General features: G+C 41.0%; 1 protein-coding gene across 1 annotated transcript in view; it reads right to left on the minus strand.

Moving 5' to 3' along the window:
• Window positions 1-4,749: 4,749 nt before the first annotated feature.
• Window positions 4,750-26,167, minus strand: part of vta1 (vesicle (multivesicular body) trafficking 1) — a 180,484-nt gene continuing 159,066 nt past the window's right edge. Inside the window, exon 8 of the mRNA XM_043695332.1 lies at window positions 4,750-6,333. Coding sequence (XP_043551267.1) covers window positions 6,188-6,333 — 146 coding nt within the window. The 3' untranslated portion in view covers window positions 4,750-6,187. The remainder of the gene's footprint in view (window positions 6,334-26,167) is intronic.

Genomic DNA, 26,167 nt, shown 5'->3' on the forward strand with positions numbered 1-26,167 from the left:
TTTATAATAAGACTCTAACATTTTTGCAACTGGCCTATAGGTTTACAAATTTGAACCTGACATAGGGAGGTTTTCTTATGAAAAGCTCAGCGGTTTGTGCCTCTACACACTGGAGTTTAGAAGACACAATCTCTTTGAAACATGCAAGATGCTTATGGAGCTGCACAGGGCAGATGAGGGAAAAGTTGTCTTCCCTTGTTTGGGAGTCCAGGACTAGAGGGCACAATCTCAACAGTCACAAAATGGAGAGAGAGGAGGAGGAATTTATTCTCCTCCAGGGAAGTGAAACTTTGGAATTTTTCCCACAGAGGGCTGTCAAGCTCATTGAGTATATTCAAGGAGAGATAGACAGTAACAAAATCAATGGTGCTGAGGGATAGGCATGAAAAGAGGTGAGCCAAAACAGCCATTACCTAATTGAACAGCAGAGCAGGGTCTATAGGCTGAATGGCCTCATTCTGCCCTCAGGTCTTATAACAATAAAGTACTAGATTTGTTATTGGAGCAAGTCAAGTTAACATGAGGTTTAATAGAATTTAAAATGATTAAGAGATGTGAAAGGAAATGTAAAGACTATGGTATGGGGTGGGGGGGGTTATTTCAATAAATCATCAGACTTTTGGCAAAAATTTATTTACCCAGAGGGTCGTTGCAGAGGGTAGAATGTTTTGTCATGTCTTAGAAAAGTGGGTACATGGCTAAAGGCAGCTGGGTATCTTACAATTCACTTGGAGTCCAAACTACTGCAGTAACATGCACCTTTTACACGGATGTAGCCTGGAGTTGCGGATAGGGATGGGAATGGCTCTAATATTCTTTCCGTCATGCTTTCAAATGGGAATCTCTCCTGGTTTTCTTCATGCCTACCATTGCTGTCTCAGAAAGCATTGCAGGTTGATATTCAAGCTACTTGGTTGTGTTAAGGATATACGCTCCTTTGCCCAAGATAGGACTCAAACACAGAGTCTACTTCAGATCAGATGCTACCCTATGCATCAGAACATCACCCATACTTAAAGGCATATAAATGTCTCTAGAACAATAGAATGGAACAGAGTAGTATAGCATAGAATAGCCTTTCTTGTCATGTGGTCTCGAATGAGTGCAGTGAAAGTTTCTAGTGCCATCTCTCAGCACCATCTCAACTACACGGTACCCAGGTATAGCTACTTTCAGTGTTTTGCAGCGTTGAAATAGTAAAAAAGTTAGCATGGGAATACTGAGTTTAAAAGTCCAGAAAGATAATAAAAAGTATCAATAAAGTACTCAAGTTATAGTCCTTTTCCAACCTGAGTTCATGTCCGCGTGACTTCAGAACACGAGGCCACGCTGTCTCCACACACTGCCCTCCATCCAGGACTCGCTCTGCACCCACTCCGGGACTTGACCCTTGACTCCCTCTGCTCTCCACTTATCTGTGTGGAGTTTGCACATTCCCCCCGTGTCTGCGCTGTTTTCCTCCGGGTGCTCCAGTTTCCTCCCAAAGTCCAAAGATGTGCAGATTAAGTAGGTTGGCCATACTATAGTGCACATGATGTCCATGGATGCCTAGGGTTACTGTATCATTCATGGGAAAAGCAGGATGACGGGGAATAAGGTTGGGGAGGGCTGGAGGGATGGGTTTGGGTGGACCCGATGGGCTGAATGGCCTACTTCCATGCTGTAGTGATTCTATTCTGTAAAAACGGGAAACAAACAGCAGAATATTGTCATTGCACTACTGTGATTAGTTAGATTTCACTACTACATAGGACTAGAAATGATTACCCAAATATATTTAACTCTTGTGACAACTGCAAGTGAGTGCCCACAGTTACAGGTTAGAAAGGGCAGTTGAACAGCATTGATGGTTAGAAGAGTGAGAGGTGATTTATATAAAACATTCGAGGTCCAAGGGGGCCTTGAAAGAGTGGATGTGGAGAGTATTTTTTTTCTTGTGGGAGATTAGAGAACAGGAGGTGGGTGGGGGGTCACTGTGAAGAAATAAGGGGTTGCCGATTTAAGACAGAGGTGACGAGAAATGTTTTCTTTCAAAGGGGTGCCACCCTCAAAAGGAAGTGGAAGCAGAGTACTGGAATATTTTCACGGTGGAGATATATTCTTGATAAGTAAAGGGGTGTAAAGTTACAATGGGTAGGCAGGAATGTGGAGTCATTGGAACAACCATGAGCTTATTGAATAACAGAGCAGGCTTGACGGGTCTAATTGCCCATTCCTACTCTTATGTTCCTCAAGTACAGTCAGTTCCTCTATAACACAATGGTTCTGTTCTTGTACAACCCCACATTATATAAAAATCGCACTTAAAGTGTTGGCGATGTAATCATGTTACGGTGAACACGTTTTAAAAGTTCGTGCATTAGAAACAGTGCCCCCGATTCATCAATCGAATTACAGCGAACTTGCATTTACAAAATGAGCATTATAACAGAATGACCTGTAGTACATAAGAATAGAATAGAAATTTGTTGTCACTTGAACTTATACATGAAGAATACAGTGGAAAGCTTTAGAAGTTGCCCCACCATGGCTCTCACATCAATAACAGAAGTCATACATATTCATAAAAAGAAGAGAAATTAAGACAAATTTCATCACAGTTCGGTGAATGGCTCCCAGTTGGATACTGGGCCGAAGGCCGATTCAAGATTGATGGAATTTCCTGAAGACGTTATTGGGGTGAGACAGCCACACCAGGCAGTTGGATACCGGGATGAGACAGCTACTCCAGGCAGTTGGATACCGGGATTAGACAGCCACGCCAGGCAGTTGGATACCGGGATTAGACAGCTATGCCAGACAGTTGGATACAGGGTTGAGACAGCCATGCCAGGCAGTTGGATACCAGGATGAGTTGCCCATGCCAGGCAGTTGGATACCAGGATGAGACTGCCACACTAGGCAGGTGGATACCGGGATGGGTTGGCCACGCCAGGCAGTTGGATACCGGGATGAGAAGGGCATGCCAGACATTTGGATACTGGGCCAGAAGTCTCCTCTGAAGATGGCCACCATGCCAGGCCAAGACTGCCTGCGGGCCTCTGGAATATCTGGACACTGGAGAAGATCTCTACACAGCAATGTGACAACTGCACTGGCACAACACCACCATGCCAGGAAATCACCACATCGGGAGACGGATACACGGGGGCCGTGACAGTCTTTCTCCACCTTCAGGCGCCCGGGACCAATTGTGGACCTGGATCCCAAGCTTAGTCCGAGAGTCTGGGCCGGGGGAATTCAGTCTGGGACTTGGTCCTCACTTGCCGGAAACCCCGGGCTAGGGTGGAACTGTGTCCAGCTTTGCCTGGCATTACTGCTGCCACCGCCACGAGAGGCCTCCTCTAATATAATTGGTTATCCAATGTGTGACATTGATAATTGCTCTATGCAAATAAAAACAAAATATATAAACTATCAACATGATGAATATACAGGAGAGCTGGAACCCTCAGATCGAGAGAACAGCAATTTGGGGTCAACGGCAACATTATCTCCATAATGAAAATCCTTTTTTATCAGCGTGTGTTTAGCATCTTGAAAACACTGCGTGGAGGAAGCTGGTTCAGTCGTGGCTTTCAAACGGGACTTTAAGTTATCTCGAGAACGTGATGAAAAAGAAGTTTTGGGATTTATATACGAGTGAACCGAAACCTGCAACCTATGCTAAGAGATGAAAGACTTAACAGCAATCTAGGTTTGGCAGCATGTGAGGTTTCTCCAGCACCACTCTAATCTTGACTATAATCTCCAGCACCTGCAGTCTTCACTTTCGCCTAGCAATCTAGGTTTGTTCAATATATCATTTCAGTTGCATGTCACTGTAATCTTTTGCTCTAAATTTTGTGTCTTATTGTCTTGTTCCACAGCTACTTGATGAAGAAGCAGTGCTCCCAAATAAAGCTGTTGAACTATAATCTGGTGTTGTGATTTATAACTTGGGGACGAGGTGGTGTCAAGGCACTGAACTGGTCGCTCAGGAACCAGATTATTATTCTGGGGCCATGGTTTGAATCCCACTACGATAGATGGTAAAATATGAATCCAATAAAAAAAAACAGCCTTTGGCTACCATGTCATGACTGTCAATTGTCACTTAAAACCCATTTGGTTCACTAATGTTTTTTAGGGAAGGAAAGCTTCCATCCCTTACCTTGTCTGGAATACACGTGACTCCAGAGCTGTAGCAATGTGTTTGGCTCTTAACTGCCCACTGGGGCATTTGGAAATGTCAATAAAAGATGGTCCAGCCAACAACACTAACTGATCCTATGATGTTAAATTTGTAAGGCTGGGAGTGGGACTAATTCAATTACTCCTGCAGAGAGCCAGCATAAACATGACATGGCACAAACAGCTGTGTGCTGGAACCATTCTATGAATACAAAGAACCTTTGACAATGCTCCAAAATGCCTTAGAATCAAGAAAATGCTTTTGATCTGCAACAGTGGAATGCACCAGCCAATGTGCACATAGTAAGCTATTCTGGACAGCAACAAGATAAATGGCAAGATAGCTTGAGTGATATTTAGACCGACAAATGAAGGTTGCTCAAGGCACATTTCTCTCCCCATATTTGGGACCCTGATGCCAGCTTTCACATGTGCCATACTACACTGGAATATCAACCTAGATATAGCACTCAAGTCTCTGGAGTGGGACTAACATCCATACTTTGAGTTGAGATGAGAACACTGCCTAGGAACCATGCCTAACACAAATGATTTTTAAAAAATCCTCACATATTATGCTGCAGACTTGATTACTTTTATTAGAGACAGATATAACAAACATGAAAGATGGGCAACATAGTCACAATGTGCACTGTAGAGTGAATACCTCATTGTCATAGACAGAATGGTACAATAAAGTGACAAGTCCAATGCATTTGTTTTATTTCTGTTCTGGTTTGATCAGCACAAGTAACAAAAAGGTGGAACCACTTCACATTTGTCGCAATCTGACCCACTGGATCTGGTTGCCAATGGGAAGTGGACGTACTCACTGATGATGGCATTTTGCTTGGTTTGAGAAATACCGCCAAATGGGCAATGATTCTTTATTAAATTTCTTTGTCATGAGCAAGTCAAGAACAATTGTATAATGTTAAACCTATTATGCGTTGACTCTATGTTGCAGTAAGCTTATTTTATTTTGCAAACAATTAATGAATGGTAATTTTTATTGTTAGCCATACACACACACACACCACTCTCTTAACAGCTGGTGCAATTTATCTCACCTTACATCCCAGAAATAAAGAGAAACAGTCTGATACACATTTATTTATTACAAGACATCATGCTTAATGACACTTCTCCATGCATACTGAACATCTCCTCTGGCAACTGGTTATATGAACTCCAAAGCTACATTACTCCTCTGAATGGATATTCGGATAAACATTCAAATTGGGTTTCAAAAGACAGTGGAAGGTGCTGCTGACTGGCACCATGAGGTTTGGCTGTCTGTGCAAATAACATCTAAGATATGCTTCGAAAACAACTGTGCACAAAATTAAGATACCCACCACCCTTCTTTCAAATGTGCTTGGAAGAACATGGTGTCCCACTGTTCTGAGGTGCATTTGCACTTTTTGCATTTGTAAAAGCCCCATGATATCTGAAGCCTGAGAAGCGAGCTGGATTTGAAAGTCGAGCTAACTTGCATAACATACAGCTATGGACCTGGCTCTTCTTAGACAAGATGTCAGGAAGTTGGGAAAGAGAAGGGAGGGGGTTGATGTGTGAATTATGCTCTGCTGTTGGAATGAGCCAAGTAGGACATGATACCCCCACTTAACCTGCTCAGTGCTGTGAAAGGGAATACTATAGTTACATTAAATTACTGTAATGCCCGTAGACAAGACAGTTACATCACAGAAAAAGCAGCAGAATTTAAGAACCTGATGCACTTTTCTTTAGTGTTGCCATCACAAGTGCCATTTTAAAAAAAGTCCTTAGCTAGGAGACACAAGCCATTAATATTTATACCTGGCACCCAAGGCATATTCTTCTTTCCACTGGGATAAAATAATGCATCATGGCCCGTTGATCAAAGTGGGATGCCAATGGGGAAACAAAAGGCTCTTTAGTTACGCAAGGGTGGAGTGGAGCAACATACTGGTTAGTTCTTTGTGCCAGTGGAGAGGACACAAATTACGTGTGGGTACAGTTGGGCTGGGACTCATTCCCTCCCTGTAGTGAGCAACTTGAGGGCCTTCTGGAGATTCTGCACCGCGGTCCCCACGTCTTCGTACTGTAGGGCGCTGCCTGCATATTTGCAGTACTTCTGAGCTCTGGCGTAGTCTTCTGGGGTCAGGCGCACCTCCCCTATGGGAAAAACAATAATAACTCAGTCATTAGGAGATTTAGTAGAAGTGTTAAAAAGTGATGGGTTCTGATGGTGTTGTAGGGAGCTGTTTTCATTGGCAGGACAACAGGACAATCAGACAATGGGAATATTGTAAATTTTTTAAAAAAGTATGCCAAGTTGCAAGGATGGCAACTAACATTGGTGCCAGGAAAGCTTTTAGAATTGATAATCCTAATGAATGCTCAATTTTAACAATAGTGGACTGATCAAGGATGGAATTGTTGAAGACAAATTTAAAAATGCTGGAAATAATAGGTCACGCAGCATCCATACAGAGACAGCAAGCTAATGTTTTGAGTCTAAATGTCTCAAAATGTTAGCTTGTTCTCTCTCCACAGATGTGGTGGTTTTCAGTGAAGGCAAATTATGTTTATCTAACCTGATTGAGTTGTTTGCTTGATGAGGGTACAGATGGAGGATAGTGAATCGATGTGGTGCTTGATAAACTCCATGGATCACCAATGGCAACATGGATATAAGAGTTGGCGAGACTCAGGAAACAGACATTTGTGGTGCACAGAACAGCGTTTTTCAGATTGGAGGATAGTATACAGCAAGGTTCCCGTGGTCAGTATTAGGATCACTGCTGTCCTTGAAGCATATTGACAACATAAACCTGGGTGTAAGGGGCACAACTTCAAAATGTGATGGAGCATAAAGTTTGGAAGAATTGTGATTAATGACAGATTTCAACAGGAGATGGGCAAGTTGGACAATTTACTGCAGAGGTATATGATGAGACATATTTGATGGAAAGAACGAACAAAGAGAGGCAATAGAAAAGAAATTGGGGACAGGATCAGAGAGATCTGGGGATATATGCGTACAATGATTTGGGGTATAATAATTTATCATTTGGGAATTTGGATTTTAAAGAGGAAGTAAAATAGGTCAGTGGTTAGGATCTGGAACGCACTACTTGCAGGGATGTTGGAGGCAGATTCAATTCCGGCTACAAAAAAACGATTGAGTAAGTACCTGAAGAGGACAAATAATTGCAGGGCTATGGGAAAAGGGCCAGTGTGTGGGACAAGCTGAATTCTTGTTGCTGAAAGTCAGCATGGTCACGATGAACTGAATCACACAGTTATTACAGCACAGAGGCATCTTAGTTGGCTTTCTGGTATTTCGTTGAAACTTTATTGCTGGAACAGCACAGCAGGTCAGGCAGCATCCAGGGAACAGGAGATTCGACGTTTCGGGCACAGGCCCTTCTTCAGGAATTCCTGAAGAAGGGCCTGTGCCCGAAACGTCGAATCTCCTGTTCCCTGGATGCTGCCTGACCTGCTGTGCTGTTCCAGCAATAAAGTTTCAACTTTGATCTCCAGCATCTGCAGACCTCACTTTCTCCTTTCTGGTATTTCACCAAGTGCTGTTCTCGTCTTCCACCTGTAACCCCATATGTTACTGCTTTTTAAATTGCAGTCTAACTGCCTCCTCTATTGGTGGTGTAGCCAGTTTAAGACAGATTTAAGATAATGGGGGGGGTGAGGAGGGGTGGATGTTGAAAATATTTTTAATTTATTATGTTTTGAAGGATGGAGGTCAGTGCTGATGGGATGGTGGAAAAAAATCAGTATTAACTTAAAAAAGAGCACTAGATATACTCGGAGTGCCATGGGTAACTAATGAGATAGGTTGACTAATGGATAGCACTTTCGAAGAGCCATCACATGCACAATGGACTGAACAGTCACCTTCTGCTGTGCTCTTGGAAACTATTTAGTAATCACTGGTAGGCCATCAGAATAAGGAGGAATGGGGGGGGGAGGGGGGGGAGGAGGAGATTACAATGACAGTGCTATTACTGAGATTGATGAAGAGGCTGTTCAGATGAAGTTGAAATGCCCCAATTCACTGTGCCCTGGAACTGTTACATGAAAAGGGCTGAGTGATTAGAGCAACGAGTAAGAGCCAACATTGAAGGACATTTTAAAATGCTCCTAACTCCCACACGATTCCGTTTCAAAGATGGCTTTGAAGACTAGCATTAAATGGATGGGAAATACACAAGTTTTAATTGATTGTACAATACAGGAAAACCTCACATTTGCAAACCATCTTATTCTCCAAAACATCCAAGCATTCTCACCATTATTTACTCTTTGAAATGTAGCTACTTGTTACATAGCAGAGTTAGCAACCATTCTACTACTGATATGCCACAAACCAAAGGGCAACTGAGCTAGTTAATTGAGGAGTGAGGGGGGGCACTTAATTGGGCAGGATGAAGAGTTGCTTGACACAGAAGAATAGAGGTTTACAACTTGGTAATAATAATAAAAAGAGTATGACAAGCCCTTCCCAGGTTTCACCACAAAGGCATAGTCTTAAAATGAGCACCCATGTTTCACACGGCAGAGTGAGTTCAATGCCTTTCTTCTTCCACCTGAATCCCTCAAAGGCATTACATTTTCCAAGACATAGCCTGAACTCCAAACTTTGTGTAATTTACTTGCCTTTAATGAAACAGCGCCAAAGACATAATTAAGTAGAAAGAATGACTGGAGCCACTAGAAAATAGAATATTTAGCACGTAGGTCATCCAAGGTAATTAAAAGTATCAGATATCTTCACAAAAGCAGTCTAAGTATGCAATCAACTTTTCATTTGTCACACATGCAAAATGATAAAACTGAAACCTTCAATTCGATTGCAGCCTGCAATTCACTCCCTGATATTCATTATTCTTCCTTCAAAGAACCATGTCCTCTTCCAGATTAATATCTTAGTCACTCCATGTACATTCATATACTATCATTGTCTCTGTACCTTTTCAAAACTGAATGACAGTATAAACTAAAAGAGAAAATGCTGGAAAATCTCAGCAGGTCTGGCAGCATCTGTAAGGAGAGAAAAGAGCTGACGTTTCGAGTCTAACTGACCCTTTGTCAAAGCTTTGACAAAGGGTCAGTTAGACTCGAAACGTCAGCTCTTTTCTCTCCTTACAGATGCTGCCAGACCTGCTGAGATTTTCCAGCATTTTCTCTTTCGGTTTCAGATTCCAGCATCCGCAGTAATTTGCTTTTAGACAGTATGAACTATCCTGACAAAGTTCTGTTTGCTTCTTTGCATTATCACCTTCCCTGCCTGGTAGATACCTTTCAATACTATTTGAAGACGCTGGAGAATTAATTATTTGTCAACATCAGTAAGCTAACAACCAGCCTCCTTCGACCTCATTGGAAAGAAAGTTCAATGCTTTGATTTGTCAAATATAACAATATCTTATTTAAAATAACTGACTTATTTTCTTAGAATCTGATAGAACTCAAAGCAAGGACCCCTGTCACTATGTTGGATCACAATGGGAGTTTGGCACACACTTCCTCTCATACTCAAGATTCACTGTTGTTGTTCAGGTGCTCCCCAAACTGCTGCGAGGGGTCCGAACTACAACCTCACATAACAAGCGCTATTTCAGTATCACTTTGACGTTTATTTGCAGATTCCATCCAACTGGTTTTGCTGATCTGAATCACGTTTGTATTGTTGGTTATTCCACAAACCCGCCATTGTAAAAACTCAAAACAAAAACTGAAATTGCTGGAAAAGCTCAGCAGATCTGGCAGCACCTGTGGAGAGAAATCAGAGTTAACGTTTCGGTTTGAGCAACCCTTCATCAGAAGTGTGTTTTGAGAAAGGGTCACTCAACCCTAAACGTTAACTCTGATTTCTCTCCACTGATGCTGCCAGATCTGCTGAGCTTTTCCAGCAATTTCTGTTTTTGTTTCTGATTTATAGCGTCTGCAGTTCTTTCGGTTTTTATTGTAAAAAGAAAACCCATCTAGTTCACTAATGTCCCTTATGGAATGAAAATCTGTCTGGTCTGGCCTACATGTAGTTCTAGATCACAGAAATATGGTTGACTCTTAACTGCCCTCTGAACAGGCTTATCAAGGCACTCAGTTGTAATAAAACCACTAAAACATTCTCAAAGAAATGAAACTAGATGGACCACCTGGCATCGACCAATGCACCAAAATAGCAAACTCAGCCCTGTTGACCCTTCAAAGTCTCCTCACTAATATCTGGGAGCTACTGCCAAAATTGGGACAGCTATCTCACATACTAGTTAAGCAACAGTCTGAAATATTCATACTCATGGAATTGTCGCTTACAGCTAACTTTCAGACACCTCAAATACCCTACTGGTTTGTTCAATGCCAAATGTCAACACTACTGGTAACCTTCACTGCAATGGCCGCAATGTTCAATGATCTGCTTTTCATGGACAACTCAGACTGATCCTTAGATCCATTTTAATAAAACCTTTTTTTAAAATTTCCATCCATTTGAGCCCACCTTCAATTTCAACCATATGTGGATGCCTGCTAATTCATCTCATAAAGAGTAATCAATAAACTCACTCTTTGTAACTCAAGAAGACCTGATAAATTGGCTCCTTTTTAAAAAGGCCATGGTGTCTGGGAGAAAGGTATTCACAAGGGAACAGATTCTTTTTCAGGTTAACATTGTTACACCAACTGAAGGGTTGGGTGAATAAAGAAGGGGAACCATTATTATTCGTCCTCACTTGGGAGTAACACCGAAATAGGAGCAGGAGGCCATTCGGCCCTTTGAGCCTTCTCAGCCATTTAATACGATCATGGCTAACCATCCAACTCAGTATCCTGTTTCTGCTTTCTCCCAATAACCAACAGTTTGAGGTATCCTGGCTAGAACCATAATGAGTTGGAGAATCTTATACTGTGTCTGGCTGCAACAATATCAAAAATAGCTCTTCTCTGAAGAATGCTGGAGAGCAAGGATCAGAATGAAGAAATCTTCAGGGTTCCAAACCTCAGCAGGTCTTGGCAGCATCTGTGGAAAGAGAAACAGAGTTATTGTTTCGAGTCCAAAGACATACTGGATTTGAAACGTTAACTCTGTTTCTGTCTCCACAGATACTACCAGATCTGCTGAGTTTCCCAGCATTCGGTGTTTGTTTAAAACAACAGGCTGAATAACAGAGAGAAGACAAACGTTTAAGAAAAACAAACAAAACATGATTTATTTTGGACAATGGTTTTCAATTGAGCTGCTAACTTGCCTACTCGTAATTAAGACCGTTCCTTGATAAGTGAAATAAAACATTGACAGTTGACTCCAAAGAACCACACAGAATTCTCTTTGAACTATGGAACAGGCATACAGAAAAGAAATAAACTCTCAAAAGAAAATTCATATGAGAATCCTCATGCCAACTGACCTACAAGCTTCAATTTCAAATGTTCATCCTTGAGTTCAAATCCATCAATATCTCTGCAATCTGCTCTGGTCTCAGATCTTCCAAGATATGTGTTCTTCTCATTTTGGCCTTATATATATTGTTGATTTTGGTTGCTCCACAAATGGCAGTGAAGCACTTGGGACATTTTCTGATGTTAAAGGAGTTAAATAAACGTAAGGTGCCATCGTGTCATTACAGAGCCTTACCTTTACCTATGATGAGATAAAGACCATTCAGTGGTCTAGCTGCCCAAACTGAGAGTCCAGAGAACTGGGTTTCATCAGATTTCTGTGTTGCTTTTACTTGTTAATTTATCAGTATTACAGTATTATGATGAGATTCTTTCTGATTACACTTCATTTCCTTTCTCACTTAATGGGATTTGGGAAATCCTTCTTATCCTGCTCCACCATCTCTCTCTTTCCACTCCTCCACCCATCTCAAGAGGATTACACTGTCAGCTAAAAAATAAAGAACAGAAAGCAGAGGCTACAAGAAACAAGTGAACTGAATACTTGCATGAATGAGTGGGTCTGAATGGAGAAGTGGGGGATGGAAGAGAGAGAAAGGAGGAACCAATCCAACATGTGGTATCTGTCAGAATCATCTTTTCAAACTTCTATTTCTGGCTTCTGTAGAGTGGTACAAAAAGAATATTGCGGAACACTGAGCAATTCTTTGTTCTTAGCCTATTCGTGGCAAATTGTTCTCCTTCGCTGACTGGCTGTGTTCTCAAGCTAGTAAACACATGGCACTTGACTGAATGATGTAATGTGCTTCCTCTTGTTCCCTCTGGTGAACGAGCATCAGAGGTGAAGTTTGTCAATTTTTCAATTTAAAACCAAAACTCTCTTGAATGAATTGTTTTCTCACATCTCAGCAGGTTTGCGGCAAATTATTTCAACTCCTGTACAAATTAGAATACGGATTTGAACAGTGGGCCTTTAATGTTTTGGGCAAAAATATTTCACCACTGCATTATGTAATACATTTACTGCATGGATGAGGAAAAATCGGAAGCTTTCTACTGTTGTGCTTTAGTTTGCTTCTCGTTTTCACCTGCCCTCTCTGGTGAGCAGCGGTGCATAAATGAGAGACAAACGTGTTAGTCTCTGTTAATACACAGCCTCTCCATTGTCAAGCGTTTAGCCGTGCCTTCTCGTGATGGATCTTGGAAACGAAGTTCCTCGAAGCGGCAAGCCATAAGTTCAGAAGAACTTTGAGGGGGTTTCGGCACCAGACATGAAACATGCAAGTCCACCAGCATGTGGACACTCAAAACAAACCTTCCAGTGATGGGCACATAACACCATCTCCTTGTGGATTCTTTCGGAGAGCTGAAAGCTAAGGGAGTAATACCTGAAAATAAAAATCTTGAGTGAAGTCCAAAGATGGATAGAAATCAAAACATTTTGTGGTTCCAGCAACCCCTGCAACCAGGCTAGTGTTACACATAGTGCTTTGCATTGCTTTGGACTCAACTGGGCAGCTCTAAAGGGTTTCCCGATGTTTAGATAGCTCAGCATCTCCACAAATATTGGGCCAGGTTTGCATTCTGGAGAGGGATTCTTCACTTGCAATGCAGTGCTAACATAACATGAGAGATAGTTACCAGTGATAAGCCCAATTCAGCCTGCATAGAGAATGGATGCTCCAGGTTCTCTCAGTTGGACAGCCTCCAATTTGTAAGATGCTGACTTGATACAGTTCACCTGTTTCAATGGCACCTTGGAAACTTACAGTTTTAGCTCAACAAGGAGATGGAATCCATCACAGCAGATAAACAAGCAAAACAAATGAGAAGATGATGTCAACTCTTAGACTGGCAAGCTGGAATGGGAGCTTAGCAAGGAAGGTTGTGGAGCAGCAATGGCAGGAGTCTCTGGGGGTAATTCGGGAAACAGAGCAGAAATTCGTCCCAAGGAAGAAGAAAGGGGAGAACGAGGCAACCATGGCTGACAAGGCAAGTCAAGGCAGGAAAAATGCAAAAGGAAAAGCTTAGAATGTGGTGAAGATCACTGGGAAGCCAGTGGCTTGGGAAACCTTTAAAAACCAGCAGAGGACAATGAAAGGTGAGGGGGGTGTGTGGTGGTGGTTGTGATGAGAATGATGACATATCGGTTTCAGCTAGCTATGAATACAAAACAAAAGACTGAAAAAGTATGTTTTGAAAGACTGTCCGTTAGGAAAACAAATGCAATGTTCGCACTCATTTCGAGAGGGCTAGAATACAACAGCAGGGATGTACTGCTGAGGCTGTATAAGTTCTGGTCAGACCACATTTGGAATATTATGAGCAGTTTTGGGCCTCGTATCTAAGGAAGGATGTGCTGGTGTTGGAGTGCACTACAGGAAGTTCACAAGAATGATCCCAGGGATGTAGGGCTTATCATATGAGGAGCAGCTGAGGACTCTGGGTCTGAATGCAATGGAGTTGAGAAGGATGAAACAGGATCTCACTGAAACTTGGATATTGACAGGTCTGTAGAGTTTGGACATGGAGAAGACACTTCTCCTAGTGGGAGAGACTAGGACCTGAGGGCACAGTCTTAAAGTGATGCAACAATGCTTTTGAACTGAGAGGAGGAGGAAATTATTTAGCCAGAGGGTGGTGAATCTATGGAACTCATTGGTGCAAGGGGCTATGGAGGCCAAATCACTGAGTGTATTTAAGACAGAAGTAGATAGGTCCTTCTTGAGTAAGGGGATCAAAGGCTGTGGGAAGACGACAAGAGAATTGGTTTCAGAAACATATCAGTTGTGTTTGAATGATGAAGAGGACTCAATGGAATGAATGGCCTAAGTCTGCCATAACTTAAGGTTTTATTGTGGTTCAGAATATGGTTCACTCTATCTGTTGTGCAACTCAAACAGGCTCAGTTATCCTCAACAGTATCTATATTCCAACACTGTGCTTCAATACAGTGTGTAAGAATGCTCCAGGTGTCAATGGTATACTATTGAAACATAGGAATGCGTGCAGCATGGGAAGCCGATATGCCAAAACATCTTTCAGGAACCTGCATAATATTTTGTTCCTTCACGCGACATGGGGGTTGTTGACAAGGCCAGCATTTGTTGCCCTTTTCTAATTGTTCTTGTCCCTAGTGGTTTTCTATGTCATTTCAGAAGACAGTTAACAGTGAATCACATTATTGTTGACCTGAAGACATGTGTAAACAGGAAGGATAACAGATTTCCTTTCCTAAAGGCATCAGTGAATCCAATGGGTTTATATGACAAAGACAAGGTTTTCACACACAACATTACTGAGACTAGCTTTTCCTTCCAGATTGACTAACAACGTTAATTTAAACTTCACCTGCTGTCATAGTGGAATTTGAACTCTTACCACCAAAGCAATAGCTCCGGTGTCTGAATGACTACTGCAGTGACATTATGACTACACCACCATTATCCATTACATGGGGACATGGTATATGAGCAATACAAGAGGTGGCATCTGGTAAATGCAGCTTGTGATGAACAGGTTACTTTTGACTAATGGTTCCCAAAACTCTTCACTACTAGGGTGTTTTCCTCATCTCTTGTCTGACTCTGTTGTAGACTTATAGAGGTTCATTACTGTGATTAGTCAACAGCTCTATTGTTGTAGTATCATGTCACTGAGTCCTTAAGCACAACTTCTCTGGAACAGTTGGTTTTTCAAGTCCAGGCAAGAACAATAGTCTTAGCATATGCTACAGGCTGTGCAATTTTGACACCTGTACAATTGAATCTCCCAAGTTGACCAGTTTTAGGGCCATTTAAAGCAACTTCATTGGCTAAAGATTGCCTCCCCAACAATTATTTGCTTTTTTAGACTTGCTTTTTTGTAGGTGAAGAGATAGATTGGGTTTAACAGTATATTTGGGTTTGAGAATCTGAGCTGGTGTAGTGCATACAGACGTAACCTAAATCAAACTAATTGCAGGAATTTCTTGTTAGAAAAGTGTTGAATGAGTGTACAGTGTTGTTTTGTTGAGCACTAACTCTCAGAATTATCCAGCACAATTACTTGAGGAAAAATTGCAATTAAGTGTGGGAAAAATAAATTTACAGTGAAATAAAAAGGCCAAATCACAGCCCATGTCTAGATTCTGCAACCAGTTGAAAGTTTCTCTAGAAATTATCTTTCAAGGGTGCGCCTCTTTTGTCCTTACACACATTTGTTATTTATGGGAGTGATTTTTCAGTAAATGCTGCAGTTCACTGGTGCAGCTTTGAAGTGACAATATTTCCATCTATGCTAATAAGGTCCCTCGGGCAACAATTGGCCAACTGGTTTCCATTCAGATTAACATGACTCTGAAAGATCATGGCCTCTTAAGGGATTAGGGAAGGAAACAAGGCACAGAGTGGAATTAATTATCTAGAAAAGAGTTGGCATAGCAATCTGATGCTATTGATTAAGGCGGAATCATATGGGTTGGTTTCTGAAAAGCTACGAACAAATAAGACCACAAGATACAGGAGAAGAAGTAGGCCATTCAGCCCATCCAGTTTGCTCTGCCATTCCATGAGATCATGGCTGATCAGATAATTCTCAACTTCAATTTCCTGCCTTTTTCCCAAAACCATTTATTCCTTTACTGATTAAAAATTTGTCAATTTCAGACGTGAATATACTTAATTATCCCGTCTTAATAACCCTCTGTGTGGAAGAATTCCAGAGATTCACTCCCCTCAGAAGAAGTTCCTCATCTTGTCTGAAAAGGGCAACCCCTGACTCTCGGATGTCTTCTAATCCAAATTCTCCCATAGGGGAAACAACCTCTCTGCATCTATCCTGTCAAGCTCCTTGACAATATGCTAAGATTCTTCAATTAGAATCAATCAATCAAGACAATCAATTAGGTTGTCTTGCATTCTTCTAAATTCCAATCAGTATAGATTTAACCTATTCGACCTCTCATGATCAGGAAGTCCCTCTATACCGAGGATTAATCTAGTGAAACTTTTCAATGCACTGTCCCAATGCTGCAATATCTTTTTTTAGGTAAGGAAAAGCAAATGGTTCATAATATTCTAGGTGTGATCAAACTAGCGCTTTGCATAATTCTAACGAGACTTCCATTCTTTTATCCTCCATTGCCTTTGAAAAATAGGCTAAGATTCCATTTGCCTTCCCCCATTACCTGCTGAACCAGCATGCTAGCCTTGTGATTTATGTACTAGGACTCCAAAACTCTCGATGCTGCAGCTTTTTCCTTTTAAATAATATTCAGCTCCCCTTTTCTTGTTACCAAAATGCATTACCTCACATTTTCCCATATTATGTTTCATCTGCTAAGTGTTTGCTCACTAGCATAATCTGTTTTATTCCTCTGCAGATTGTGTGTGTCATCCTTACCACTTGTCATTCCATCTATTTTTGATATGGAGGGGCCGGTGTTGGACTGGGGTGTATAAAGTTAAAAATCACACAACACCAAGTTATAGTCCAACAGGTTTATTTGCAAGCACTAGCTTTCGGAGCGCTGCTCCTTCATCAGGGTACCTGAAGGAGCAGCACTCCGAAAGCTAGTGCTTCCAATTAAACCTGTTGGACTATAATCTGGTGTTGTGTGATTTTTAACCTTATACATCTATTTTTGTGTTATTGCACTATAGTGCAATCCACTCCCTCATCCAAGTCATTAATAAGTCTGAAGGAAACTGTGAAGGTATTGGAATATTGTGTGAAATTCTGGTCTCCTTCCTATCGGAACGATGTTGTGAAACTTGAAAGGGTTCAGAAAAGATCTACATGAATGTTGTCAGGGATGGAGGGTTTGAGCTATAGAGGGAGGTTGAATGGGTTGGGGCTGTTTTCCCTGGAGCGTCAGAGGCTGAGGGGTGACCTCATAGAGGTTTATAAAATCATGAGGTGCATGGATAGGGTAAACAGACAAGGTCTTTTCCCTGGGGTGGGGGAGTCCAGAACTACAGGATATAGGTTTAGGTGAGAGCAACAAGATATAAAAGGGATCTAAGTGGCAACATTTTCACATAGACGGTGGTGCATGTATGGAATGAGTTGCCAGAGGAAGTGGTGGAGGCTGGTACAATTACAGCATTTGAAAGGCATCTGGATGGGTATATGAATAGGAAGGGTTTGGAGGGATATGGGCCAAGTGTTGGCAGGTGGGACTAAATTAGATTAGAATATCTGGTTGGTATGGACAAGTTGGACTGAAAGGTACATCTCTTTGACTCTATGAGTCAAGGAGAGCCCCAGAGGTCTGGAACATTGTTAATGTAACATTCCTGTTTTAGAAGCAAAGGACGCAGAAGACAGGAAATTACAGGCTGGATAGTCTGACCCCGGTTGTTGGTGAGATTTTAGAGTCTGTTATTAAGGATGAGATTGCAGAGTACTTGTGAGTGCATGTTAAAATCGGGCTGAGTCAATACAGCTTCATCAAGAAGAGGTCAGGTCTGATAAATCTGTTAGAATTCTTCGAGGGGGTAACAGGCAAGTTAGACAAAGCAGAGCGAGAGATTTCCAGAAGGCCTGTGACAAAGTACCGCAAAGGAAGCTGCTAAACAAGAACCCATGATGTTGGAGCAAGGTACTGGCATGGATAGAGGATTGGCTGACTGGAAGAAGGCAGGGGTGGGGGGGGGTGTAAATTAATCTTTTGGAGGATGGCAGCGAATGACTAGTTCAGTTCTGCAGGGTTCAGTGTTGGGACAACAACTATTCACGTTATACATTAATGATCTGGATGAAGGAACTGAGGGCATTGTTGCTAAGTTTGCAAGTGACACAAAGTGGAGGGACAGATAGCATTGAGTGAGCAGGGAGGCTGCCAAAGGAATTAGACAGCCTAGGAGAGTGGGCAAAGAAGTAGCAGATGGAAAACAATGTGGGAAAGTGTGAAGTAATGCACTTTGGTAGAAAGAATAGAGGTGCAGACTATTTTCTGAATAGGGACAGGCTTTGGAAAGGATTTAGGAGTCCTAGTTCAGGATTATCTTAACGTTAATACACATGTTAGTTGACAGTTAGGAAGGTAAATACAATGTTAGCAATCATTTCAAGAGGGCTAGAATACAACATCAGAAATGCATACTGAGGATATATGAGTCTTCGGTCAGGGTGCGTTTGGAGCATTGTGAGCAGCTTTGGGCCAGATATCCAAGAAATGATGTACTGGCATTGGAGGGAGTCCAGAGGAAGTTTACAAGAATGATCCTGGGGATTAAGGGCTTGTCACATGAAGAGCCGTTGAGGACTCGATCTGTATTCAATGAAATTTAGAAGGATGAGAGGGGATCTGATTGAAAGCGAGTTTTGAGAAGATTTGTAGCTCAGGTTGAGGTTCTGGATGTAAGTTTGCTGGCTGAGCTGGGAGGTTCATTTCCATGTTTCATCACCCTACTAGGTAGTACCTTCAGTGGGCCTCAGGCGAAGCAGTGTACATGATTCCTGCTTTCTATTTATATATTTGGGTTGGTGATGTCATTTGCTTGTTGTCTGTATAGGGTCTTTCACATTCATTCGCTGCTGTTTTAGTGTGTTGGTGGGCTTGTGAGCTACCATGATGCCAAGGGGTCTGAGGTCGTTTGGCAGTCATTTCCAAGATGTCTTTGATGTAGGGGAGAGTGGCTAGGGGTTTTGGACGTGTTTTGTTGGCTTGTTTGGATTTGTTGCTGAAAAATCGGCGGACTGTGTTCATTGGGTACCCATTCTTTTCGAATACAAAAGCAAAACTAACCTCATTAACAAAATACTGTGCAGAACGGTAACAAACACTACTCGGGACAAACAGGCAGAAAACTAGCCACCAGGATGCATGAACACCAAGTAGCCACAAAATGACATGACCTTCTCTCACTAGTATCCTTACATACAGATGAGGAAGGACACCAGTTCGACTGGGATAACGCATCCATCGTAGGACAAGCCAGAGACATGCACGAGAATCCCTAAACAAATGGCATTCCAACTGGAACTCTATCAACAAACACATCGAGTTAGAACCCATCTACCACTCCCTGAGAAAAAGAACAGGAAATGGCATCATCATGGAAAATAACATTATTAACCCAAAGAAACCCAAACATATAAATAGAAAGCAGGAATCATGTACACTGCTTCACCTGAGGCCCACTGAAGATGTTACATGGTAGGGTGACAAAACATCTGGAAATGAACCTCCCAGCTCAGCAAGCAAACCAACATCCAGATCTGATCGAAACTTACAGAATACTGAGAGCCCTAGAGTGGACATGGAGAAGCTGTATCCACTAGGATCAGAGATTAGGACCCAAGGGCACAGGCTTAGAGTGAATGGATGACTCTTTAGAATTGAGACAAAGAAGAATTCCTTCAGCCAGAGGCTCATGAATCTGTGGCATTCATTACCACAGAAAGCTGTGAAGGCCAAATTACTGAGTGTATTTAAGACAGAGATTCTTGATAAGTAATAAGATCAAAGGTCATGGGAGAAGGCAGGAGAATGGGGCTGAGAAATGTGTCAGCCACGATTGAATGGTGGAACAGACTTGATGGACTAAATGGCCCAATTCAGCTTGGATATTTTATGGTCTTATGTATTCTAAATAATCGTGGCCCAAGGACAAACCCTATGTCAATCAACAAGTTACAGGTTGCCAGCCTGAAAACACCACTTTATCCTAGCTTGCTGTTTTTTAAAATTATTATTGTCCCAATCTTCTACCCTTGCCAATATGCTACCCCTAACAAAACAGAAGTCGATGGTGTTAAGCAGCTAAACCTGTAGTACTTTATCAAAAACTTTCTAGAAATCCAAATATATTACATCCATTGGGTCCCCTTTATCCATCCTGCTTGTTGCCTCTTCAAAGAATTCCCATCAAGTTGCCAGGGAATATGTCATGAAACTGTGCTGTCTTTGATTATGGCCTAACATTTTCCTAATGTCAGATGTTAACAAAACTGGACTGGAGTTACTTACTTTTTTGGCTGTTTCCCCTTTTGGACTAAGAGTGTAACTTTGGTATTTTTCTAATCCTCTGGGACTTGTTAAAAAATCTCAGGATTTTTGAAAGATTACTACCATCTATTTATAATCTTTAAAACTTACCTCATTTAATTTCAAAAGTCACACGACCAGGTTATAGCCCAACAGATTTATTTAAAATCACAAGCTTTCGAAAAGCAGGTGCAGTGGAGGGATGTGCACAGGCACAGAATATATAACCTCAATATATACCGCAAGCCCACAGATAACCTCATGATGCTTCACCTCTCCAGCTTCCACCCGAAACACATTAAAAGAAAATCAAAATATAAATTCTGTGTCTATGCACCTCCCTCTACTTCACCTGCCAAAGGAGCAGTGCTCCAAAAGCTTGGAACTTTAAATAAATGTGTTGTACTATAACTTGGTGTTGTGTGACTTTTGACTTTGTCCACCCCAATCCAACACCGGCATCTCAACATCCTTGAATATCCAAGGAGGCATTCCCAACAGGACAAAGGGAATCATCAGCTTTTAGCCCCATTAGTTTCTCGAGTGATATTTGCTATATTGATTTGCTGCTCCACCTCAGGCCTTTGATTATTCCATCTTTCTAGAAGGTTATTAGTCTTTAGGGTGGAGAGCACTGTCATCAAGTATTTATTCAACTTGTCTGCCATTTCTTGGTTTCCTATTATTAATTCCCCAACCTCATTCTCTGAAGGGGCCTACGTCCATTTTGAATTTTCCCTTGTTTTTCATGTATTTAAAAAAGCTCTTGCTGTTCGTCTTGATATTACTTTCAACTTTATCCTCAAAGTTAATTTTCTTCCTCTTTGTTTTATTTTTAGTCATCTCTTGTTAGTTTTTCAAACTTGCCAAGTCCTCTGGCTTACCACTAATATTTGTCACATTGTTCTTTTTCTTTCCATGTTATATTACCCAGTTAACCCTGGTTGGCTTACTCCATTCTCACTATGATATATCCTTGTTGTGAGTCACAATTTATTTCTTAAATGTGTTGTTCTTCAACAGTTTTGCTGCTAAACCCCTTTCCTAGTCCGCTCTGGCAAGTTCTGCCCTCATTCTTTTGTAATTGCCCTCAGTTTCAGCACAGTTGTTTCTGTCCCAAGTTTCTCACTGTCAAAATGAATGCTAAATTCTACCATGTTATAGTCACGATTTTCTTGGGGATCTTTTACTCTGACATTATTTATCAAACCTGACTCATTACATATTACCAGATCCAAAATAGCCTGATTCCTGGTTGTCCTTGGAAACTGTATTAAATGTATCCTATGAATTCTTCCTTGTGGTGACTTTGCCAATGTACATGAAAATTAATGATTAACATATTACCTTTTTTTACATGCCCTAATGATCTCCTGATTTCTTCTATCCATAATATATCTATGGTTGGGGCGGGGGAGGAGATGAAAAATGACTCTGACAAGTGTCTTCTTTCCCTTGTTGTTTCTTACCTCCACCCAAAAGGATTCTACACCTTCCAACCCAAGATCATTTCTTTCTACTGTACTTATTCTATTATGTACCAACACAACTATCCCACTCCCTTTTTCTTCCTGACTGCATTTGGAAAAGCCATATACCCTTGAATATTTAGTCCCTAGCTTTGATTTCATTTTAACTTTGTTCCTGTAATGCCCTAAAAGCATGCCCATTAACCTCTATTTGTACTGTTAATTCATTTACATGGTCTCAAATACCCTATGTGCATTCTTACCTTTTTTATTATTTTCCCCTTATTGACCATAATGTCTGAAACTCAAAGAGGCCCTTATCTTCACAAGGCAGTTGTGGGGCAAAGAGGTGTGGAAAGAGACTGAGACAGAGAAGGAATCCTGCCTTAGGAACAGAATGCAATGGGGCAAAACTGAATGGATGAGGAACAGTACAGAAGCTAAATAAAATATATTCATCTTTTTTTGGTTAACTATCTATGGACAGCCAGCAGCTGACAACCAAAGTTGATTGCAGTTGAACTGGTGACCCAAGATATCATCTCAGCTCTCAACACTGTCAGACAACAGAAAACGTCTTTCACAATTGCGTACCTTCCCCCAATGCAGATGACACTACATTTGAGGGGGCAGTGGGGTGGGGGGGAGTGAGATATGGGGAGAGAATAGAAATGTTCTCAGATCTTTGAAAAACAAATTTCTCTTGAAAAATTTAACTGATTGGCTTGGTGAAGTTATCAAGTGTGATAGTGTGCAGAAACTGACAGAAAAGACCTTCATTTCAATGAATAGCTTACTGAAACATCCTTGGTCAGTGACAGTGTTTTAGTGGCACCAGATACAACTCCCTGTGACCCTCAGTCTGAAAATTCTTACAAGCTAAAAGATGAAGATAATCAAGATTGTGCTTGAACATAATCTGCTTGGAAGTGGTGAAAAGGTGCTGAGAGAAGAAAGAGGGTTATGCCCAGAGTTAACTTTAAAGACAACTTAAGAATGTAGAATTCAATTTAGCAACGTTTTCTCAAAAATAAAGTAATAATGGAACAAAGGCATATATTCTATTACTTAGGTGCATTGCTTGTATTTAATTGTGCCATATAGTGGTTACACTATTTAATACTAATTGCTTCAGAATGTGCTAAACTAGTGCAGACTGGAACTTGTGTGAATACAAAGAGCTCAGAGAACATTCAAATTCACTTTTCTGCAGGAGATTCTGGAAGGGTTCACCAAAATAATAAAGATAAGAGATTCAAGTGTGAAATGACAAAAAAATCAAGACATCGTTATTCATTCCCATTCTTCATTATTTCATATCTATTGCTTTACTTTTTGAAATTCATGTTCTAAATTGCTCTGCTCTCAGATCTTCAGGTAACCACCCTTCAAGGCTGACTTTGTGATATGTAACAACGCAGAATTGCCCAGCAAAGGCTGATAGCCAAATCAGTACCCATGAAGAGGGCCTCAACCAGGATCTTGGATTCATGTCACACTACAGGTGACCCCACAACACTATACACTCATACACGCACACACACTCTCATAGGCATACACTCCGTCACACTGCACGCATATGCGCACGCACACACACACACAAAAGTCTATGGGATGAATTTACATTTACAGATTTGTATTTGCAGATACATTTTATTTTATTCAAAAGGCACACAATTTGTAGACAGTCAGTCCATGTGACATTTTATAAATTCCTACTTTGGAAACAGAACCACTTTGACTGCAGTTTGGGATACAGACAGATGCTAACCTCACACCTTTAGTGCATTGTCTGAGTTGAGATGTCACTGTTTTATATACTGATAAAACCTTAAGTTACCTTGGGACTATGACTTGAAAGAAGTTCTGGGATTTACATATTAATAAATCGAAAACTGCAGCCCCACTCTAAGTGATTAGATGCTTACAGCAATCTACATTTGTTCAACACATCACATCACTTGTATGACACAAATCTTTCCCAGAACACAACATTTTCGCTTAATATCCTGTAACCTTCCTTATGTCATGCATGTGACTTGATACCCATTCCTCATTATTTTTTGCCATAAACCATCACAAGGTGATTGGGTGTTACGAATGCCAGGTAAAATATATAGTGCTATCACCTGGAGAAATACAATTTGAGCAATTCTAATTGGGAGATTCACTGAGGCAGAGAGATTTTAAGGGATTCTGAAACTCCATGCTGTCAATGTACAATGGTAAAAGTTAAAAATCACACAACACCAGGTTATAGACCAGCAGGTTTATTTGGAAATCTTAGCTTTCGGAGCGCTGCTTGTTCATCAGATAGCTAGTGGGACAGGATCCTAAGACACCGAATTTATAGCACAAGATCACAGTGTCATGGAAGTGATATGATATATTGAAGAAACCTAGACTGCTGTTAAGTTTTTCATCTTTTCGAATGGATTACAGCCTTTGATTCATTAATATGTAAATCTCAGAACTTCTTTCAAGTCACATTCCCGAGATAACAAGGTTTTGTAAAAAAAAAAGTGACATCGCAGCTCAGATATGCATTAAAGGTGTGAAGTTAGAGTCTATTTGTATTCCAACCTTGAGACAGACTGGTTCTATTTCCAAAGTAGGAGTTTATAAATTGTCACATGGATTGACTGTCTGCAGGGTGTGTGCTTTTTGAGTAAAATGGAATTATGTGCAAATACGATTCTCCAAATACAATCCCAGAGACTGATATGGGTGTGCGGGTGTGTACAACACCTCAAGTTGCCCCAAAGTGCATTACGGTTGTGAAGGAAATGAGGCAACCGGTCCGCATACAGCACACACCCACAAACAGGAATCATGATAGTGCCCGATTATGTTTTGAAACATTGGTAAGGGATAAATATTGGCCATCACACTGTGGAATCTTATGTAACAACTTGAGAGCAGAATGAACTCAGTTTGAAATCACATTCGAAAGGTGGCACATACAGCAGCACTCTTTCAATATGCAGCTGTGTGTCAATTTGAATCCAGCAAAGTCCAACAAACTGCAAAGAGATAACAACCAAAAGACCTGCTTTAATAGTTCTGATTAAGGTACAGATGCAGATTAGCATAGACCAAGGACCCCTTTCTAGTTTAAAAAAGGGTTTCACCCATGCTCCTACTCTATAACTTCTATAAGTAAGTCATTCCTACTCAAGGCATTTGGATGGGTATATGAATAGGAAGGGTTTGGAGGGATATGGGCTGGGTGCTGGCAGGTGGGACTAGATTGGGTTGGGATATCTGGTTGGCATGAACGGGTTGGACCGAAGGGTCTGTTTCCATACTGTACATCTCTATGGCTCTACTGCAGTCATAGTGCAATGGAATCTTTGCACATTTAGATACAATGACAATACTTTTTACTGATTATACTAAAAGGCAAACTCTCATGGCCAGTTTGTGCATATATTGTGCTATTGTTTGGGATTCGTTTTGTAGCTGGACTTCCCAAAATCTGGATATCAGTTGGAAGACACTTTTAGGAATCTGACTGTGCACCTGGGACAACTTGAGTTAGTTCAAACACCACACATTCAGAAAAGTGTGAAGTTATTAAATTGAAAAATACTAGTGAGAACCAGCACATCTCATTTGATGTAAATCTCATTCACAATTATTTTGGCCTGAAAAACTCTAATCTTCAAAGAAAGCACTATAGTCCAATGATAGGTAGAGGGGGAATTCTAAAGAGAAACATGCAAAGCTTTTTATTTAAACAGATTACATTACTTAACAACCTCTGACAAACAAATCTGAAAGATTTGTGACAAGTAATAACATTGAATGCTCTTCATAGGAATCTCAAACAGATTTCATCAGGTAAAGAAAATGATATGTTACACAGGCTCATGGGGATTTCCTTCTCATAAACTTCAAGTTTCAGTCAACTCATAGTGTACGATAAAGAGAGGATGACACACAAACCACAAACCAAACCATACCATTAATGCTGAGACTTGGCTCCGAATTAAAATTTGGAGCGGCCGATGACAGTGATAACTGACTCTGATTACACTGTAGACTTGCTGTAATTCACAGAAATACAATAATGAAAAAGACTTGGTTTTACAAATGAAGTAACTCTTTGAAAATACAATGAATGCTAAACTTAAATCGATAA

The sequence above is a fragment of the Chiloscyllium plagiosum genome, chromosome 9 (genome assembly GCF_004010195.1).
Source record: "Chiloscyllium plagiosum isolate BGI_BamShark_2017 chromosome 9, ASM401019v2, whole genome shotgun sequence".
NCBI classification, from domain to species: domain Eukaryota; kingdom Metazoa; phylum Chordata; class Chondrichthyes; order Orectolobiformes; family Hemiscylliidae; genus Chiloscyllium; species Chiloscyllium plagiosum.